Here is a 22,059-nt window from a genome sequence, read left to right on the forward strand (position 1 = left end):
TAAACTTTCTGTAGTTTACAAATAGGTAAAAAAATTTCCTTTAAGATTATTCTGTTATTTTATATTTTTATTGTTACTATGAAAGATATTTCTATTATGATAATTTCTAACTGCTTATTGCTATATATAGGAATGCCATTACTTTAAAAAGTATTTATCTAATGTATAGTTTTTTTACTTAATACTCATTCATACAGTACTTTTTAGTTCATTCTTAGTTTTCCAGTTAAATGAGGATCAACTAGTGTTTTTCTTCTTTATTAATACTATTTAGGTTTATAATTGTATTTCATATTTTGCCGGAATTTTCAAAACAATGTTGAAATTTTAAAAAGGAGCCTTCTTTTTTTGTTCCCCATGTCAGTGCTATTCTGATACCTATCTGGATTCTTCTTTCTTTCACCTCCTTGGCTTGGGAGTTGTGATCTTTTTCAATGCTTTTTTGGGGGGAGGGGTAGGTCAGATAAAAAAGTATTCTTAGCATCTGGCATATAGCATCCTCTTAGATTTGACAGATACATGTATTTGTGTGTATAGAGAATCCTACATGCATAATTACATATTTGTGTTACGTGCTCTGAGTGTTTCTGAGAAGCCTGGGTAGATGGTGATGCTGTGAATAGAAACTGAGACCACAGGAGGAACAGGAGGTTTGGAAAATGATATCTACTGATAGCCACAAGGATACTGAAGCTCAGACCAGGATCTTCTCAAAGGGTTTCCTTTTGCAGGATGGGACAGAACTCACTTGTTTTAACATGTGAGACATGAGATTGAATTGACAGCAAACTCGATGTGAGTCAACACTAAGATGTAGGTGCCAAAAATAATTATAAGGCTTGAGCTGCATGCGCCCAAGTGTAGGAGATGAGGATAATCACTGCTGCCTGGAAGCCTGTTACGTGGCTGGCGCTATGCTAGCTGCTCTCACACACATGACTTACTTTGTTTGCATGACAGTTCGAAGTGTCATGATTCTCCCAGAGAGAGGAACAGAAGCTTAGTACCTAGAACGAGGCAGAGCAGGGCACATGCCACAGTTTTTATGAAGTGTAGGTGAACTGATGGATAAACCCAGATGTGGTCTGATATGGTATGGTTAACAGTCAGGGAGCCAATCACTGTGTTGTATTATGGTTAACTTAAGGAACTGAAATTTTAAAAATTATATTTGGAGGACTGTTCCCTGCGAGGGCAAAAACAACCAATCTACTGCTGTGCTATTACCCACTTGCAAGATTTCGGTTGTCATCTGTATGCCAATAATCCTAAACATTCATATCTCCAGTCTGAGCTTCCCCTGGGTATCCTGTAGACAGGCAGCTCACATTCAGTCCCAGGGTTGAGAGTTTCCCGAAGACCTCTTGGTAAGCACTAAATGCAATCATTACGGAATAATTTTAATTACTATTTTAACACAATTTACTGAGTGCTTATTATGGACCAGCCACTGGACTAAATGTTTTGTATTCATTACGAAATGAATAGTTGAATTTTCCCACTAATCTTACAAAGTATATATTATCCCTATTTTGTAGATGATAAAACTGAAATGATAAAATTGAGTCAGTAAATGGTTAGAGTTGGGTTCAGACCCCAGGTTTATTTGGCTGTAAGTGTAAGTGTGACTTCCCCAAAGTCCTCCAATTCCCTTTAACTCTGTTTCAGACTTTTTCAACTCCATTCGCACCTGATTTCTTCTTTCTCTTAGATCTCCATCAGTCATGTTTGTGTGTGTCAAGAACTTTTATTTTCATATTGAGATAACAAAATTTATATTTAAAAATATTTATGTTTATGATTTTATATTTATTTAACAAATGTATTTAACAAAATTTAGCACTTAATATGTGATAAATACTGTCCTAACTGCTTTACCCATGTTAGCTCAATCCTCACAACAGTCCTATGAGTAGGTGTATTGGTGTCCTAGGGCTGCCATAACAAATTGCCGCAAGAGAAATTTATTTTTCACAGTGTTTCTTAAAGGCAGAAGTCTGAAATCAATGTGTCCTTAATACCGTACTCACTCCAATAGCTGTAGGGGAGGATCCTTCCTGCCTATTTCGGCTTAGGTGGCTTCCAGCATTCCTCAGCTTGGAATGCATAGCTCCGGTCTTTGCCTACATCTTCACACACCCTTCTCCTCTGTGTCTTTCCCCTTCTATTCTTTTGTAAGGACACTTGTCATTGGATTTAGGACCCACCCTAATCCAGAGTGATTTTATCCCAAGATCCTTAACTTAATTACACCTGCAAAGACCCTTTTTACAAATAGGATCACATTGACAGAGTCTAGGTAAACGTATCTTTGGAGGAGGGTACCCATTCAACGCATTGCAGTAGATGTGACTATTGGCTTCATTTTACAGATCAGGAAAAGGACACAGAAAGGTTAAGTAACTTCCCTTAGGTCTCACAGCTAGTGAGCAGCAGAGCCATTTTCTCCTCTTACCAACTCCCAGGGCCTTAGATCGTTCATTTCAAGGTCTCATCTGCAGGCACGAATCTCACCCAGATATCTGCAACATTTGCTATTGGCACTCAGCCCAGCCACCTGGACTGGTTCTCATTTTATACAGGTGACCTCCAAACATGGACCTGCCTACCTAGTCAAGCTGCGGAACCCCTGGGGAAGAGTGGAATGGAAAGGAGACTGGAGTGACAGGTGAACTTCTGAGACTGGCTGGGAGGGGTGAGCACGGGGTAGGTAAAGGCTGCAAAGGAGGCTGCCATTGGCACACAAATTCACATGCGTGCTTTTGACATTTTCACATATGCATTATCACTTAATCATTTTTACAGATGAAAAAATGAAGGCTCAGAAAAATAAGTGGAATATTACTCCTGATAGAATGTACTACACTCTATTTATTATACATTAATAAAGAGAATTGTCGGAGGGACTGGGTCTATGTGGAAAAATGGCATCCAAAGATTTATATAAATTTTTTTTTTTTTTGGCTACGTTGGGTCTTCGTTGCTGCGCTTGGGCTTTCTCTAGTTGCAGCGAGTGGAGGCTACTCTCCGTTGCAGTGCTTGGGCTTCTCGTTGCGGTGGATTCTCTTGTTGCGAAGCACAGGCTCTAGGCGCGCAGGCTTCCGTAGTTGTGGCATGTGGGCTCTAGAGTGCAGACTCAGTGGCGCACCGGCTTAATTGGGCATGTGGGATCTTCCCGGACCAGGGCTCGAACCCGCGTCCCCTGCATTGGCAGGCGGATTCTTAACCACTGCGCCACCAGGGAAGCCCGATTTATATAAATTTTAAAGTGGTGTAGAAATATAGCATCATAACGTTGTTGGTAGTGGTTTGTTTAGGAAAACAAGTGCTTGTCTTTGAGAAAAATGACGGGTTAAATTAATTTTGGTAGCTGTGTGATCTTAGGCAAACTTTTTAATTTCTTTGAGCCAGATGTGTGATGAGGATTAAATAAAATGATGGGCTTTATTCCATAGTGTCTAATCTGCTGTTAGTCTCATCCAGAGTAGTTTTCATTTTAGATATTATATTTTTTAATACTAGAGATACCATTTGAGAATATCTTTCACTTTTCTCTTCATCATGTCCATAGTTCCCTTTACATCCTTGAGAACATGAAGCGCATTTATAATGGGTGTTTTAATGTCCTTATCTGCTAATTCCATCATATCTCTCTTATTTCTAGGTCTGTTTTTACGTGTGGTCATAGATCACATTTTCTTTTTTTTTTTAAACATCTTTATTGGAGTATAATTGCTTTACAATGGTGTGTTAGTTTCTGCTTTATAACAAAGTGAATCAGCTATACATATACATATATCCCCATATCTCCTTCCTCTTGCGTCTCCCTCCCACCCTCGCTATCCCACCCCTCTAGGTGGTCACAAAGCACCAAGCTGATCTCCCTGTGCTATGTGGCTGCTTCCCACTAGCTATCTATTTTACGTTTGGTAGTGTATATAAGTCCATGCCACTCTCTCACTTCGTCCCAGCTTACCCTTCCCCCTCCCTGTAACCTCAAGTCCATTCTCTACATCTGTGTCTTTATTCTTGTCCTGCCCCTAAGTTCTTCAGAACCATTTTTTTTTTTTTAGATTCCATATATATGTGTTAGCATACGGTATTTGTTTTTCTCTTTCTGACTTACTTCACTCTGTATGACAGACTCTAGGTCCATCCACCGAACTACAGATAACTCAATTTCGTTTCTTTTTATGGCTGAGTAATATTCCATTGTATATATGGGCCAGATCTTCTTCATCCACTCATCTGTCGATGGACACTTAGGTTGCTTCCATGTCCTTGCAATTGTAAATAGTGCTGCAATGAACGTTGTGGTACATGACTCTTATTGATTTATGGTTTTCTCAGGGTATATGCCCAATAGTGGGATTGCTGGGTCATATGGTAGTTCTATTTTTAGTTTTTTAAGGAACCTCCATACTGTTCTCCATAGTGGCTGTATCAATTTACATACCCACCAACAGTGCAGGAGGGTTCGCTTTCCTCCACACCCTCTCCAGCATTTCTTATTTGTAGATTTTTTGATGATGGCCATTCTGACTGGTGTGAGGTGATACCTCATTGTAGTTTTGATTTGCATTTCTCTAATGATTAGTGATGCTGAACATCTTTTCATGCGTTTGTTGGTAGTCTGTATATCTTCTTTGGAGAAATGTCTGTTTAGGTCTTCTGCCCATTTTTGGATTGGGTTGTTTGTTTTTTTGATATTGATTTGATAGTGGATCACATTTTCTGCTTCTTCATATACATAGTGGTTTTTTTTGTTTTTTTTTTGTGGTACTTGGGCCTCTCACTGTTGTGTCCTCTCCCGTTGCAGAGCACAGGCTCCGGACATGCAGGCCCAGCGGCCATGGCTCACGGGCCCAGCTGCTCCACGGTATGTGGGATCTTCCTGGACCGGGTCACGAACCCGTGTCCCCTGCATCGGCAGGCAGACTCTCAACCACTGCGCCACCAGGGAAGCCCATATACATAGTGATTTTTTATTCGATACTGGACATTGTAGATTTAGTTGCTTAGGGATTATTTTGATACTTTGAAGTTTTCTTTTAGGACAGTTCTAGGAAAACTTTTAGTTGGGGCCTAACTTGACCCCACTACTAAGGTGTAGACCCTTTGGGTTCTCTACTAAAGACCCCATGTATATTGTAAGGTCTTTTGACTCTGGCTGGTGGGAATTCAAATGATTTCCAGCCTGGTGTCAGCTCTGGAAATTGTTCTGTGTATAGTCCAGTCTTGTGGGATTTCATTTTATGTATGGACAGATTTTATTTTAGCCAAAGACTCAAGGGAACACCTGTTAAGTCCTCTGGAGGTCCTTGTTTAAGTAGCCCCCTCCTCTTGGGCACTTTCCCCAGCAAATTCTAGCTGTCTTGTCTCCCTGAACTTCAGACTCTGTCTCTTCCACTCAGCAAGACTGCTGGGCTCTTTGTGGGTCCACTTCCCTGCGTCACTGTCCAGGGAAGTAGTTTCAGGCAGGAGTCTAGGCAATGTTAGGCTCACTTTATTTGTCTCCCTCCTCTTGGGGTCACAGTTCTGTGCTGCCTGCTGTCTAATGTCCAAGAACAGTTGTTTCTTGTATTTTGTCCCATTTTTAGTTGTTTCTAGTGAGGAAGTGGTACATGAAAGCCTTACTCCTTTGTAGCCAGAAACAGAAGTCCAAAACGATGGGCTGTGGAAAAAAACCCAATAGTAACATAGGTTCCAATGCTAGTTCTGACATTCAATAACTTTGTGACTTCAAGCAAGTGACCTAATCTCTTTTAACCTCAGTTTCCTAATCTTTAAAATGGCAATAAAAATCCCTACTTTGTAAAGTTGCTGTTAGCCTTAAATGAAATAAAATATGTCAAGAGCCTAGCCCAGAACTTGGCTCAGAGTAAGTGATGAATGAATGTCACACGTTGCTTTCATAATAGAGGATGTGAGATGTAATTGTCTGCAAGCAGTATGAAGATGAGAATAAATAGCAACACTATAGAGCATTTACTGAAGAATTTCTTGCATGTCCCTCTCCATCCTTTCCTTCCCCATGAAAACATTTCTTTTCTGTTTTCAGCTCAAGTATGTGGGAGCTACTGAGCCTCAAGGAGAAGATTCTGCTGCTGAGGAAAGATGATGATGGGGAATTCTGGTATTTGACTCAGAGACTTGGGGCACATGCCCTGGCTTACATTAGGATATCCATCCAGCAAACGTTTACAGGGTGCCTCATGTATGCCAGGCATACATGAGATCAAGAGAGATCAAGAGACAAGATCTCTTATACAGAGATCAAGAAGACCCTTTAGGGGCTCATGGCCTAGCAGGGCAATCAAACAGTCACAGTCTCTGGAATGAGATCAGAGACCCCTGGCATGGAACTCAGCGGGTGCTCAAAGCAGAGGGTGGGTGTGGCCACTGCCTCCTTTCTGACTTCTGTTTCTTGCCGACTATAAACCACCGCACCTGTGCCCTCCAGAGCAAAGCAATACTACCCCCACCCACCCCGAAGCCTCTCACCCCTTTTTATGAAAGGCCACCAGACACCCTGAGCTGATGCTGCTTCTGGGTGTCTGACATGAGACCCACCTGTTCCCCGTTCCTTCCACTTTTCACCCTTACTATTAACTCCCACGCTGTCCCTCCTCTCCCTGTACCCATCCTTTTCAGACTGCTGTGTCCCTTTCGCTCTTGAAGTAAGTGGTCATTGAACTCAAGAGTCCTGCAAATACTATTATTTCTGTTTACAGATAGTAAACTGAGCTGGTTCAGACAACACGCCTTGGGGCACAACGTTAGCCAATTGGGGCGAAGATTTTTATCAATTGATGATGAGGAACTGATTTGTGCAATTCTTATTGAACATGTATAAATCAACTGACTAGCTATGAATGCCCCAATTCCACTTTATCACCACCATCTGTGGCCCAAGAACATCGCCCTCAGGTAGCCATCGTTGGAGGCTTCTTCCAGCCACAGGGTGGGGTTTCTTGGTAGCACCACCTGCCCGAGATGGACCGTCACACTGGTCCATCCAGCCCCAGTCTCATGGGTCCGAAGCCAGCTCAGCTCTGCATGGGGGTGTGGAGGCTGGGGCCCTGGGTCCAGCAGAGGGCTGGGGTGCCCGTTACTTAGTTGCAGCCTCCCTTCTGGTCCTCATGACTGGATGTCATCTCCTTCGTCCTCTACACAGGATGACACTGCAGGACTTGAAAGCACATTTCATGCTTCTGGTCATCTGTAAACTGAGCCCAGACCTGCTGAGTCAGGAGGTGGTCCAGAAGTGGTCGTACACCATGCTGGAGGGGAGATGGGAGAAAGGGACCACGGCTGGTGTCCCGACAAAGTCACCCCGAGGTGAGCCTGTGCACAGGAGACAGGGGCTCTTGGGTCTAAAGGGGCAGCTTCTCCAGGCAAAGGTGGGGCTGCAGACAGAGCCGCTGCCCAGGGCCCCTGGCTGAAGGTGAGGGGGCTTTGCTGGCCAAGCTGCGTGCGCTGGCCCCGGGCTACGAGAACCAGGAAGATGGGGCACCTTTGTCCTAATTTGCACCAGGGCGTAGAATTCTCAGTCAGGCTGCCTACCTCTTGGGGGTGTATCTTTCCAGAGGGTTCCCTTTCCTAATCGGCACCAGGCGGCCACAGGCGCACAGGCATAGTAGAAGGTTGGGTCACATCTTTCTGTGGTTTTAGGATAAGGTCACTGATATGCTGAAGTAACCACCCCATAACAGGCAGGATTGAAATAGTATTTATATCGTATGTATCAGGCCCTCCTTACCTAGAGTTTGGTAGAGAAACAAAATCAAGGATTCCCAGGTCATCAGGTATAGGAGATGAAAGCGTATACATTCTCCAAGTGGAGAGGTTTGGGGACTGTGTCCCTTTCTCCACAATGGGCCGTCTCTTGGGTAGGAAAGATGTGAAGGGGGTAAGATCTCGGCGGGGCCCGGGTGGCCCTGGCTCTGCCTTCATCTCCCCCACAGTGTCCCCCCGAAGGCTGAATCTGCACATAAGCTAAGGCTTGGTCCCCACAGCTCTGCTCCTTCCCTCCCACCCCTTCCACCTCGGGTTTTTCTATGGACACACAGACCTGAGAGTTACTCTCCACTGTAGCTTTTGCCCAGCACACTGCCTGGCACAGACTTTGTGTCCTGGAGATGTTCACTGCCTGGGTCAGTGACTGTTAACTAACTGAAGAGAATGTGCCTGTGGTCCCAGGGGAGCAGCATTTTAACGGGGACCAAGCCTTAGCTTATGTGCAGCTCTGTCCGGGTGGACCCCAGCTCTGTCCGGTGGACCTTGGGTGGGAATCCCGGGGCAGCACCCTGGGTCTGTGCTCCTCTCTGTGCTTTGGCAAGCAGGAGGCTAGGGGAGCCTGTCTCACCTTGGCTGTGTTCTGCCCCAGACACATTTTGGAAGAACCCTAAGTTCCTGCTGTCGGTCTGGAGGCCCCAGGAGGGCAGGAGGTTCCAGATGCCTTGTAGTGTGCTGGTGTCCCTGCTCCGGAAGCCCAGGCACAGGCACCGCAACAAGAAGCCTCACCTCGCCATTGGCTTCTACCTCTTCAGGGTAGGTGGGCCTCTCGTGGAGTCCTATCCTTTCTTCCTGTTTCCTGTCCTCTTTACCATCCATCTCCGTCTACCTACATCCTTCTCTGTCTACCATGGGTGCAAATCCTTGGGAATGTGTGATCTAGAACAAGCCACCTTCTTGCATTTGAACATCAGTTTCTACATCTGTAAAATGGGGACAATGATATTTATGCAAAAGATGGAGTAAAAGAAGATCGTGTAGCAGTGCTTATCATTGTGCCTGGCACACAGTTGGTACAATTAATTCTAGTTCCCTTTGCCCCTCCCCAAAAGCCAAGCTTACCTTGCCTCACCTTTATCCAGGATTTCTGATGATGGATTAAAATGTCACTGGCTGGAACAGCAAGTCTTATGGGAGGGGAAGTGGCCTCTGGGTAGAGTCTTCTTGTATACCAGCCTCCAATAGAATTCATGCTTGTGAAAGAGATGGATTCACTGCCTAATGAGGCCTCTCTTTTTTGTTTTTCAGATGAGCAAGGTGAGTTGCACACTTGCCAGGCTGGCCCTGGTAGGGAGTGATGTCCCGGGTTCACTGAGACTGCAGCAGCCTTATGTAAGGAGCCACGGGAAGGTCTGGCAATAATGCCAACTGCCTCTGTGTGTGCAAGTAAAGAGCATCTGCTGTTTTTATCCAAGGGCCCCCCAAAGTCCTTACACCTCCACAGACAGGTCTGAGCCTGATGTAGAACCGATACATTTTAGAATCGATTAAATCCCTACATAAATACTTAGGGCTAATATTGAAGACTGTCACAACGTAGGAAGAAGGAAAAATCACAATCTTGCCTGAGTTCTGAAGCCCATAATAAAATAGATCTATAACAGATGGGACATCAGGAGCCCATGCAGCCCACCTACGAGGGGACGAGGGACAAAGGCTGGGAAAACAAAACAGAAACACAGGCAGAGGACAGCAACAGCTCTGTGTTTCAGCTGCGGTGGCAGCCTAGAGGGATCAGTTAAGAAGGCCTGAGCTATCCCAGCCTCTGAAGGGTGGCGGATATTCTTTGTTTCCCAAAGAAAACAGGAGTGAAACACTTAATTTTCTCAGATTGGACTGAATTGAGTGAAAGGGTTTTTGTAAAGAAACCATTCTGCGTTGGGTGTCTTGGCTTGGTTGGGTTTTTTGTTTTCCTCCCGAGGGAATACTGAGCGCTCCCAAAGGTGCCGATTAATTTTAAAAGAAAAAGTTATTTCGTCGAGGAGTGGTGGTGGGATGAATTGGGAGATTGGGATTGACACATGTACACTAACATGTATAAAATAGATAACTAATAAGAACCCGCTCTATAAAAAAATAAAATAAAATTCAAAAAAAAAGTCTAGGAAATAGTATAAATGATGCCAGATCTCAAAATAAACATTGGTGAAGCAGACAAATCTAAAAGGCCATGAATTTCTATTAAATTCTACTATTTCATATAAAAAAAGGCTATTTATATCAAGCCTATTCCTAAATAGAATTGGGTCAACCTACAATAAAAAGTATAAACAGAACAAAACTATGAACCAGTTACAGAATTCAAAAGGCAAGAAAAAAGTTATAAATAGATGAGAGATAGGGAAGCAGTTAATTCTACCAGGAGCACTAAACCTAGAACAGCTACTGCAGCTGATTATAAAATTTAGTTCTGAGATTCCTGGCAGCCAGGGCAAAGACAGCAAAGGGCTGATTTTCTAGTTCTCATTGTCTCAATAAAGAAAGCATGTATCACCAAGAGATACATTTTGTTTCCCCAGCCCTAAGTGGAATCTGGGAAATGTCTTTATGTGGTGGGTAGTGTCTTCAGCAGCAACTGTGTGCATCCCCCCTATGGATCTCCCCTCCCTCCATAGCCCTGCATGAGAGCCAAGGGAAGAGGAAGCAAGAGAGAAAAAGAGGGCCAAAGGGGGATATAAAAGAGAGAGGGAGAGAGAAAGAGAGAATAAAAATAAGAGATAAAACAAAACACAAACCAGACCTCTGATCTGGGTCTTCTGAGCTTTGGCCAGTACTCTTTCCTCTTTAAGAGGCTGCTTTCACTGAGATGACACGGAGTATCCAGTTGATCTGTATGGGAGATGGCTGGTGGTCCGTCTGTACCTATGAGCATAATCATGTCATGATCAACCTTGAAATGGTAGCACATACATGGAGGCAGCTTCAGGAAGTATCGAGAATGTGGACATTGGAGCTCAGCTGTCCTGAATTCCAATCCTGGCTGAGACTCTTACCCGCTAGGTGACTTTGTACAGATGACCTAACTTGTCTGAACTTCAGACCCTCAACTGTAAAGTGGAAAGTGCAGACACAGTGACATTCCTCACCTCACCTTGTGTATGATATTGTTTTTAACACAAAGTCAAATCAGTCAACATATTTATTCAACCTCATGTAGGGTTCCAGCAAAGGTGCCCGTCCTCTACCCACAGAGCTATGAGGACCAGAGGAGACTGCCTCCCAAGTTCTTCTGGGAAAATGCTCCCCTGAATTGGCCTGAGACGTTTCTCAGAGAGAAGGAAGTGAGTCGGGAGCTGTGGCTGGAGCCTGGGACATACGTCACTGTGCCCTGCACATCTGAGTCCCGCCAGGAGTCTGAGTTCGTCCTCAGAGTCTTCTCCAGGAAGCGCGTCTTTTAGTAAGGTCCAGGCCTCTCCCGGAGGTTGGGGTCCACTCGGGCCAGGGGAGGGGGGCAGGGTGAGGCGAAAATGGCGGAGGACGGGGGTGTCTGTGACCAACACAGGGGACAGGGTGAGCAGGAGAGCAGGGCAGCTGTCTGCGCGGAGACATCCCTCACTTCTTCCTCCCCGCTCTCCTTCTAACAAATGAACACTCTGCTGGACGTAGAGAGAAAAAGCTAGAACAGGTCTGGCCCCTGCCCTCCAGGGGCTCAAAGGCTGGAAAGGACATGGACGTATGAACAGTTATTTATGTTATGGTGTGTCTGGGGTAAGCGTTTATCTGTCCAGGGTGTTTGGAGAGCACCAAGGAGAAGCATCTGAGCCGCCCTTCCATGGTCCTGGGGGAAGCAGGGGTGGCCTCAAGGACGTGGTGATTCCTAAGAGATGCACAGGGTTTGTTCAGTTGAGGGGGGCTGTCATCAACCATCAGGCTCAGACGAATCAATATACACTCATCCCAGCCAAACTTATTACAGGCTTACCTCGGCGATATGGCAGGTTTAGTTCCAGACCACTGCAATAAAGCAAATACTGTGTTAAAGAGAGTCACAGGATATTTTTGGTTTTCCAGGGCATATAAAAATTATGTTTACACTGTACTGTAGTCTATTAAGTGTGCAATAGCATTATGTCTTAAAAAAAACAATGTGCATACCTTAATTAAAAAATACTCGGGAATTCCCTGGCTGTCCAGTGGTTAGGACTCTGCGCTTCCACTGCAGGGGGCACAGGTTGGATCCCTGGTTGGGGAACTAAGATCCTGCATGCCGAGTTGTGCGGCCAAAAAAAAAAAAAAACTTCTAAAAAATGCTAACCATTGTCTGAGCCTTCAGTGAGTTAGAATCTTTTTGCAATAGTAACATCACTGATCAAAGATCACAGTAACAAATATAATAATGAAAACGCTTGAAATATTGCGAGAATTACCAAAATGTGACAGAGAGACAGGCCGTGAGCCAATGCTGTTGGAAAAATGGCGCCCATAGACTTGCTCTATGCAGGGTTGCCAGAAACCTTCAATCTGTAAAAAAATGCACTAACGCGGAGCACAGTGAAATGAGGTAAGCCTGTATTTTGCCTATGATTGTTCTGACATGACAGCCCTTCAGTGCTTAGAACCCAGTTCTTTTTCCATCATATTTCGGGCATAGATAGTTTATCTTGGTCCCAGGCCTCACTGCCTTGTGAGACCACTGAGTCTGAACGTATGAGTGGGAGTAGTTAGATGAGGGCGGGGAAAGGAAAGGGCACATGGGGAGGAGGGTTCTGCTTGAGCAAAGGCCGTGGGGTGAGAACACAGGGCACGTGGAGAGGTACAGCCGTGTGCCGAGCCCTGTGCCAGACTGCACACTTCAAGGGCAAGTGGGGCGTCAGCTAAGGAACTGGGAAGGTGAGTTCCCAGGGGTGGGAGAATATTGGTCAAAACGTTCCCAAAATGATCCCCAAGAAGTAATTCGGTCTTTTCTCCCCCCTCAGTGAAATTGGCCGCAATTCAAGTGTCGTCTTCCCTAAGGTGGGTTGTCAGGTGGAATTCCACATGATGGGAACTGTTTACAGAGCTGGGAAAGGGGGCTTCTCCCCTCACATTCAGGGGTCCGGGGAAGAGGTCTGCAGATCCTGCAGGCCCTACTCTATGGCGCACATAGTATGTTATCTATTGTGCCCTAGAAGTATGCAGGTTCTGCTGTTTTTGCACCAAAATAACTGCCCTCCGGTCAGGTCCTTGGCGTTGAAGGCCCGGAGCCCCAGATGCAGGAGTCACACCTCCATGTCCTTCTGTTTCTCTCTACCCGGTGTTTCTTCTGCCCCTTTCACGGTTTGCTACTTCCCCAAAGCCAGTGACGACTGGAGAAACAGGGATGTGGGTGAGTGCTATGGTAAAACATTTAAACCAGCACTCAAGGTCAGACTCACAGATTTCAGAGGCCTGGGAGCCGTGAGCACATTAGTGTGTGCACGAGAGTCCATTCGTCCAGGGGAATGACCAAGTCCTTCTGTGTGTCTGTTCCTATAGGAGACCGTAGACCAAATGGAGGGCAGGATGAATTCTTCACCCAACTCTTTGAAAAGGTAAGTTGAACCAAGGCGGGTAGCAAGGAGCAGGGCACGCTGTGGAGCCTATAATCCCATGGCGGGTGGGTTTGCATCTGCCTGACCCTGTGTCTAAATTGTGATTTAAGGCTTTCTAGTCCCCAAACTGCCACTTTCTATGAAAGCCCTCAAGGTTTTAGACAAATGAGCAGAGCTGTTGTTTCCAGAAGGCTCCTGTAAAATGCATATCCGTTCTTGGACGCTACATTGATTTGTTGTAGGAAAAACAACTTTAATTTTTAATCCCTGTGACAATGGAATATGGCAGAGGTGAGACTCAGTGTTGGGAGGTGTGGGTGGAGCCTGGCAATGATGAGCCCTGGGGGGTCTGGGGGAGGGACGCCCAGGGAGAAGACGCCGTGGGTGGGTTGGTGGGGGTAGAACTGGTAAGAGGCATTGGGGAGGAGGAAGCCTACCCTCCTGGTCCCTTCCAGTTCTTTCCTTGGGCTGACCCAGGTTTGAGCACCAGCAAGAGGCCACCCCATCCCTAACCTGAAGGATGCGAAATACATTTAGAAACAGGGCAAGAAATCTGGGCCTGACATCTGAGTGATGTCATTACAACTGGAAGAACATGAACTGCCTGTGTTAGTAACAGCCCTCCCGTCTTCTCTCATCTTCACCACTGGCATTTTGCTTAATGTCATCAGAGAGGATACATCAGAATCTTATGTGTGTTGTTTATAAAAGTTTTCCTCCATACCAGGGGTTTCCAAACATCTTCTGCGGCAGTCCTCTTTATCAAATGGAATCTCACAGAGAAACCTAACATATATAAAACAGATAAATATGAACAGATAACGTACAGCCATTTTATAAGCTCAAATTTATGGTACTTATATTGCATTAATATGTTCTAAAGTTAAATGTTCATGTAAAGGGTTGCTTTTCTGAACTCTACAATGGAAATCTGGACTCTTGGCTAAGGATAGTTTATTAGTAATAAAACTGAAACCCAACTGCTGAACTTTCAAAGCATCTCTATAGAACCCAGTTTGAGAATCACCGCTATTAGTCTACCTCTTAAGAGTCCTGCCCTGCTGGGGTGCTCTGAACTTGGCACCCAGTTAAACTGTTGTAGAAGTTCTTATGAAATTCCAGATTTAATTATACGTCTAGTCATGTTCCTTATGTGCAGGAAAATGGCATCAGTTATTCTGCCCAGAAATGGCATATGTGCCACCCTGAGCAGATGTGGGAGAGGCCTTTCCCAACCCCCTTTAGCTGTGGGCCCTCTGCATCTAACGAGCCTTCAGCAGTGATGATTCTCTTCTACCACTCTGCTTCTGCTCCAGCATCCAGAAATAAATGCAGTCCAACTGCAGAAGATCCTGAACCACATGCCCTGGGCAGGTGAGTATTTCAGAGTCATCCTGTAGGACTCAGGGGTCACAACCTTTCTGAACTCTGGGTCTATTTCTCTTTCTCCTGGTGGGACATGTGAATGCCCACGGGTCCCCCCAGGAGCTGTGTCTTATACCAGGGTGGGTCGTGTGGTCTGACAAAGAGGTAGAGGAATTTATGCAGCTTAGAAAATTGTTTCTTTTTTTTTTGCTTAATTGAGTGTGTAAAGATAGATGGCAGTGAAAATGAAGATTTCTGCTAGTTTGCTAATTTGAGAAGAATAGCTGAATAGTTCTTTCTTGGCATATAAAGTCCATGTGGAAGAAAGGCATTCATTTTCTCAACCCGGCAAATAAATATTAAGTATCGACTAGCTTACCAGAGAGCTCTCTGATGAGCTCATAGTTAAATTGATTAACCCACAGAAATCTGATAGGAGCACATCACGAAGGAGAACTGCAGATGGGCGGTGTGGATGCCTTTGTATGAAGCTTGGGATAAATCATCAGGAAAGCTTAAAGCCCATATAAAAGTATTTTGAGTGAGAAAAACATGATTTTGAAAAAAAGTAAACCAAACAATTAAAGGGTATTTGCTACCTGAAATATGTGATTGCCTCTCCTTTACATGAAGCCAAGATTTCAAACCCAAACACACTCAGAAACTGTATAATTTCCAGATGGTTTCTCAAAGCCAAACTCGGGTATCATAAAAGAGCCAGAAAGGGAGACTCTAGAAATTATACAATGTGAGATGCAGCCCCTCCCTACACCTCCTCAAAAAACAAAAAAAATGTAAAAGAGATGGCTTCTGCACATTTAAATTTTTAAGGCATTAATCACAAGTATGCAAAATGACCTTGGAAAGAATGGATGGACACATTGCTTTCATTTATTCCTGTGAGAGGGTTTCTGGTTGATAGATCAGAGAGCTGCTATAGCTTTTGGCAAAATAGTTGGTAAAGTCTCCCATAATAAATGATGAAATGTGGGTTGGAAAGTTGCAATATGATTCACAAGTTTTATCATCATCCCAAGAGTTATATAAATATGAACCCAGAGAGATAATTCTATGTTATGGGTCAGAGCCTATACGTTTTAAGTATTTAGTTGAGAGTCTCTGTATTCTGCCCTTGGTCCCCTTACACTTCCTCAACTTCTATCAATGTCTTGGAAGAAGACATGGGATGCAGGCTTATCAGATCTGCAGAGGGCACAGAACTGGGAGGAATAATTAATATAATAGCCAACAGAATTAAAATTCAGAATGTTCACCACAAGCTGTGCCCAAGCCCAAAAGATGAAATGTAGTCAGGGTGATAATTAAAATCTGCCATTTTATAATATTTAAAAAATCAGTTGCACAAGTTCCTAAGAGAAGAGACCTTATCTTTGTGGCAGTTAATTTGAAAGCTATCTGGTTAATTTAGTTGACCTTGAGCTTAACATGTGCTAATAGTTTCAAGTTGCTGCTAAATAAGGGAATCCAAATTCAGGCGGTATTTAATGGAAGCATTTAGTGTGTGTTTTTGAAATTGTGTTCCGAGAAATGTTAGAAACCGAGAGGTTTTAGTAAGTGTTCCATGAAGTAAAATGGGTTCGATTCTACGGTCAATGGTGCTTAGGAAATTCTGCATTAAACAAAATTTCAACATTGGCTCCTGTACACGGATCACGTGCTAAGGTACACGGTGATGCAGACAAGGGTCATAGATACAGAATATTTCAAATGGATTTGAACTCAAAACCCTTTCTCTGCAAAACGTCTCCCTGGGAACCTCATTTGGGAAATGTGGACTGAAAATTTTGGAAGTGATAGACCCACTGTACTCTGCTTAATCCACCTGCATCTGCAGGAGTGCGTTCCAGTCTCGGTACCACATTTTAGGGAGACGCTCGCAAAGCAAAGTGCGTAGAAGAGGGAGGTGAGGATTTAGAAACCATATCATCTGGGGAACCGATGGAGAAATGTTTAGATGTTTCGAATGGAGGGGAGGAGTCGAAGAGGGGACAAATACCTGTTTATGCTTTTCTGGAGGTAGAACTAGGACTAGTGAGTGAGTTTTACAGGCGCTTCCCTTGGAATTAACAGGAGAAGTTTCTCCTGACTTGGAGCTATGGTTCCATGTGAAAAAGTGAGCTCCCAGAACCGACAGGCCATCTGTCAGGACATCTGAGATTGTCTTCCAGTTTGGGTGGGAGCTTGAAAAAGGTGCCCTTTCAGACTGGGGAGCCTGTGACTCTATCGTCCTGTCTGCCCCCATCCCAGCCCTCCGATACACAGGGCCATGTTCATCTGACCTACTGTGAAGCAAAACCAGAATGTTCTCTGCAGGGTTTTACTGTGTTACTGGGATGTAGGAATCCCCTCTAAGCCTTCTCTCTCTGTCTCCACTGTTCTCATTCTTCCTGCCCCAACGTAAATGGTGGTCGTTGGGCCCTATGGCCAGCCTAGGCAGCACTGCCCCTTCCTGTTCAGAAAAGGGCCATGCAGTCCTGGGGCCACGCCCATGCAGACTCTTTCCGTTCCTTCACAGGTCTAAGGAGCGAACAGCCTCTCTTCAGCCTCGAGGCCTGCCAGGGGATCCTGGCCCTACTGGATGTATCTTTTTGGGTTTGTGGGAGGATGCATTCTGCTGTTAGAGAGCTTTGCCCTGGAGCCAGGCGGCCTGGGGTTGAATCCCAACCCTAGCACTTACTAGGTCTGTGATCTCCGACTAGTCACTTAGCCTCACTGTGCCCCAGGTCCTCATGTGCAGCACAGAGATGGTATTAAAACCTATTCTGGGGCTTCCCTGGTGGCACAGTGGTTAAGAATCCACCTGCCAATGCAGGGGACACAGGTTCTATCCCTGCTCTGGGAAGATCCCGCATGCCACGGAGCAACTAAGCCCATGCGCCACAACTACTGAAGCCCGTGCACCTAGAGCCCGTGCTCCGCAGCAAGAGAAGCCACCGCAATGAGAAGCCCGTGCACCGCAACGAAGAGTAGCCCCCGCTCACTGCAACTAGAGAAAGCCCGTGAGCAGCAACGAAGACCCAAAAAAGAGCAGCCAAAATACAAAAAAAAAAAAACCCCAAAACGAAACCTATTCTGTAAGATTTGTATATGAATACAAATGAGATAACCCACGTACAGTGCTTAGGACAGAACTGTCATCGAAAAGTGATCAATATTGTTATTAATAACAATAAGCTTACTTCCTGACAGCGAGGATGAGGCAGCTGCAGGGTGGCGGTTAGTAACAATTCTCCAGGTTACAAGAAGCTTTTACAAGAGCCTCAGGGTCCTGAGTTTTCCATTTGGTGATGGGGCAGCCGCTGCCCCCATTTACAGATCAGGAAACCAGAGCTTGGGGAGTTCCGTGACATGCCGCGAAATCAGCTTTCCTCGTTCTCAACACTGTCATTTTTCTAGCAAACCCTCTGCCTTACGTTGTTCGGAGTTTAATTACCCACGCCACAGAGAGGCACATAGAATGGATACTGTGAGAGGGGTTGCAAATATAAAGAATGTTGGCAGAAACTTTGCAGAGGCTGCGGGCAGTGTGGGATGGTGGTCAGGTATGCAGGCACTGGGGCAGGTCCCAGCCTTGTCAGCAGCTGTATGAACTTGGACAAGATCATGCTCTCTGAGCCCTCATTTCCTCATCCATAAGAGGGAGGAGTTAGTACCTACCCCACCTACTAGGTGAAAATGAAGTTCCATAGGTCAAGTGTATAGCTCAGTGCTAGGCCCACCATCAGGGCTCAAAGAGAGGTGGTGTGTCATGGTGTTTTTGAGCCAGTCTCTCTGATGCGGGGGTATTTGGACGTGGTCTACAGGGCTAAGCGTTCAGCTTTTAACCGTTCCTAAAATGACTAAATATAAGAGGCATCCTTAGCCGCCCTGTGCCTGACTCCTTCCATGAGTTGGTTTTGACAACAGTGAGAAAAAGAGTTACTATTTTTTATTTAAATCGCATCAGATTGGCCATGTCAGAATACCCTGCTTCACTAAGTGGTAACTGTCATCATCACCATCATCAGACCATCCTCTCCTCTCAGTGCTGCTGTGTTGCAGCTCATTCTGTCCTTTCCTAGTAAGGGCCAGGGAGCCCTGGGCTGCACTGAGCAGTCAAGGGAGGCCAGCTAGGGATAGCTAACATTGAATGGGGTGTCCCAAATTGCACATTGCTGTGTGGAGGGCCCATTACTGCCTCCAGAGGTGTGGACAAAACTCCCCTGGCGGCTTTGACCTTAACCCTGCTATCAGCTTAATGCGTCCGGCACCGTGAGTATCCAGGAATTCGGGGACCCGTGGAAGCAGCTGATGCTCTATCAGGTAAGAACAAGTGTTCACCACGCCTCCCACGGGACAGGGCAGAAATGGCAATTCTGCAAAACTATAAGGTACCCCTCTCCCTTTCAGCCCTTTCAGCCCAACCACTCACCTAATCTTCCCTAATGTCCTTTTAGTGTTTCCTCCTTTCTCTCCCAAACTCAGAGAGCCTGTTGCAATAGTCTTCTGAATTTTTAAAGCGACATCTGATCACATCGCTTCCTTACTAAAAATGTTTTGAGACTCCCAATGGCCGTCAGTCGAGTTCACACTCCCTAGCATGGCATTTAGAGTCCTTCATAAATTGGCTCCCTCCTACTTTTCCAATCATTACTCACAACTCTCCTCCCGTCTCCTGAGTCATAAGGTTGGAAGCCCTTCAAAATTTGGATGGCGTGCTCAGATTAGGCACGTTTACCTATACCAAGACTCTCCATCCCCCGTAACAGAAAGACCGCCCACTCTCACAAGCCTTAAGGAGAACTGGGAGAGGAGGTGGGATCCTGACAGGGACCCCCTGCCCTATTCTTGTCTAGGCAGCCAGGCCTACCGGTGGAGCCTCACACTCAGTAGTCCTGCAGCCTTGACACTGGCGTGTGAGGGCTCTCAGGTGGGGCTTGGAAACGCCTGGCTTCCTTAGCCTTTGGTGTGGGCTCTTCGCAGGAGGTTTTCCACAAGCAAGGCACTAACTGCTCAGGATGCCTGAACTGGGCCCAGCTGCGGGCTGCCATGAGGGACACAGGTAGGCCTGGAGGCGGGTGGGGAGGTGATGCTGCAGGGCGCACACCAGGCAGGGGATGGGGCGGCGGGGGTGAGTGGTGCTGGGCAGGGTGTGTGGCGTCCTGCATTCTTCTAATGGGTAGGGTTACTCCCCGAGTTCAGAGGCCCAAAGACCAGGATCTGTGAATAACTAAACCATTGATTATTATCACTATGATCACAGCTAACGTTTATTGAGGGTTGGCACATGTATACTCGCATTTAATCTTTGCCAACACCCTGTTTTAATCCCCACTGCACAGAGGAAGAAATTGAAGCTCAGAGAAGTTAACTTGCCTGGGGCTTAAATCCAGGACTCCCAGACGCCAAGGCAGGTAGATGCTCTTGACCACTAAGCAGACTGCCTCCTGCCTTCAAGGCCAGTAACCCACGTGATGAAAAGATCCTCATGCTGGTTGCCTAGGGGACAGGGATGGAGAATGGAGAGACAATAAAATTAATAGGCTAAATAATTGAAAAATTCACAATGAACCGTGTAAAAGAAGATCTTAGGCTATTAGGATTCAGGTCCCGGAAGTGGAGGGACAATTTAAGGGGCCTCAGGTGGGAGGGGAGCTGGATATGAGGTTTCCGGCACCCAGGGTGGGAACCCTTGCTCAATGCAGGAATCGCGCTCAGTGATGACGTCTGCCAGCTGATGCTCATCTGCTACGGCGGCCCTGACCTCCAGATGGCCTTCGTCAGCTCTGTTCGCTTGATGCTGCATGTGGAGAACATGCAGGGTGAGCTGGGGGGAAGGAGGGAGGGCCCGGGCTTCCTCTGCTCTCCTCGTGGATTGCCCACCTGTCCCCAGTTCAAGCACAAGAGAGGACTGCTGCCAGTGCAGGGAGCTCTGGGGAACGCTGGCTCTGTGCCTGTGAAACCTAGCTGCATCTACCCGAACTAACTTATGCCCTGTCTGCTCCAGGGCCAAGGTGTGAAGCGGCTCGCTTAGAACAAGTGTGGCGCGTGTGATTGCACAGAGGCCGAAATTGGCTTCCTGGGTGAGGGGACGTATGGGAGGAGCTAGTCCCTCTTGTTTCCAACACATACACACGCATTAGCTGTGTTCTTTTCTACTGCATTTTCACAGACGTCTTCCAAAACTTGACCCAAGATGGCAAAGGGATATACCTCCAGAAGCCAGAAGTAAGACCTTCTCCACGGGGTCGATTCATGTCATCTTAGGGAGCAGTGGCCGTTGCCGGTTCAGGGGCTTGTGAAGGAGAAGGGTTCTGAGTGCCCTTCGTTCTGCTGAGTGCCCGATGGAGCACTGTATTCATTGCACTTATTCATTTGTGCATCAAATATGACTGGGCACCCACTGTGTGCCAGGCATATGTGAAGGTACAAGTGTTTGTTGAATGAATGCGGTGATACGCTGAGGAGAAAACAGCTCTGTGTCTGACACTGGCTGTCTTCCCCTTCCGTTCAAGCTGCACAGATTTACTGAGCACCTGCCATGGGCCAGATGTGGAGACACTGGAGTCTGGAGTTGAATCATCCGCCCTTTCTGTCGAAAACACATCCTCCGTTTGGGCTGCTTAGAAAGAGACTCATAAAAGCTGGGGTTTCTTCCTTGACCTCGGATGTTCAGTTTATGGAATAAGCTTCTAAGATATAGGGACCCTCAACGTGTATCTACCCTCAATCACTCCCATATTTGAGTGTGAAGGTGGGATGCAGGTGGAGGGGCAATGGTTAGAACTTCTGAGCCCGTACCCAATCACAGATCCCCAAGGACACGTGATCCCTAGCGATCCTTCCATGGCGACATACTCCGCACTGAGAGAGCAGGACAGCCATCAGAGTGGCTCCTGACGCAGGGCAGCTCACAGCTCGAGCAGAGGCTCCTAGAAAGCAACGTGCTATCATGGCAAGAGAGCTGGACTGAGACCCAAGGTGAAGCCACAGCACCCCTCGTAACCACCTGTGGGACTGTCAGCACATCGCGTTGCATCTCTGGGCCTCGGCTTCCCTGTGTGCGAGATGAGCTGGCTGGGTGATGTCTAACGTTCTCTCCAGCTCTGACCACCTCTGGTTCCTTGAGGAGATCCTCAAGGCCATCGAGGAGGCCTACAGGGAGTGGCAGCCAACTTGCTGGAATTTCACTCTGGGCTTTTCTCTGACCCCGCTGGTAACTTCACCATTCTCATCTTCATCATCACCAGCATCACCATTTTTATGTAACTGGCCCAGGGAGTGGTTTCCCCAGAGGTTCCCCCCTATGTGAGTTAGAGGGACCGTTCATCACACCCACATAAAGCTGTCAGACAAATGGGCCCATAAATGTAAACAGGTAGACTGT

The 22,059-nt window shown here is 46.2% G+C and overlaps 1 protein-coding gene across 1 annotated transcript in view; it reads left to right on the forward strand.

Annotated features, from left to right (window-relative positions):
• The window catches only part of CAPN14 (calpain 14), a gene marked incomplete at both ends in the record, with an annotated part of 57,404 nt that overhangs the window by 2,560 nt on the left and 32,785 nt on the right, over positions 1–22,059 (forward strand). The window contains 15 exon segments of the mRNA XM_079940779.1: positions 2,466–2,668; positions 6,062–6,136; positions 7,178–7,341; positions 8,390–8,759; positions 10,955–11,194; positions 12,714–12,750; positions 13,252–13,270; positions 13,273–13,307; positions 14,624–14,681; positions 17,209–17,273; positions 18,927–18,995; positions 19,656–19,734; positions 20,378–20,494; positions 20,845–20,900; positions 21,805–21,888. Coding sequence (XP_079796905.1) covers positions 2,466–2,668; positions 6,062–6,136; positions 7,178–7,341; positions 8,390–8,759; positions 10,955–11,194; positions 12,714–12,750; positions 13,252–13,270; positions 13,273–13,307; positions 14,624–14,681; positions 17,209–17,273; positions 18,927–18,995; positions 19,656–19,734; positions 20,378–20,494; positions 20,845–20,900; positions 21,805–21,888 — 1,671 coding nt within the window.

This window comes from Stenella coeruleoalba (genome assembly GCF_951394435.1).
Source record: "Stenella coeruleoalba genome assembly, chromosome: 13".
Classification (NCBI taxonomy): Eukaryota; Metazoa; Chordata; class Mammalia; order Artiodactyla; family Delphinidae; genus Stenella; species Stenella coeruleoalba.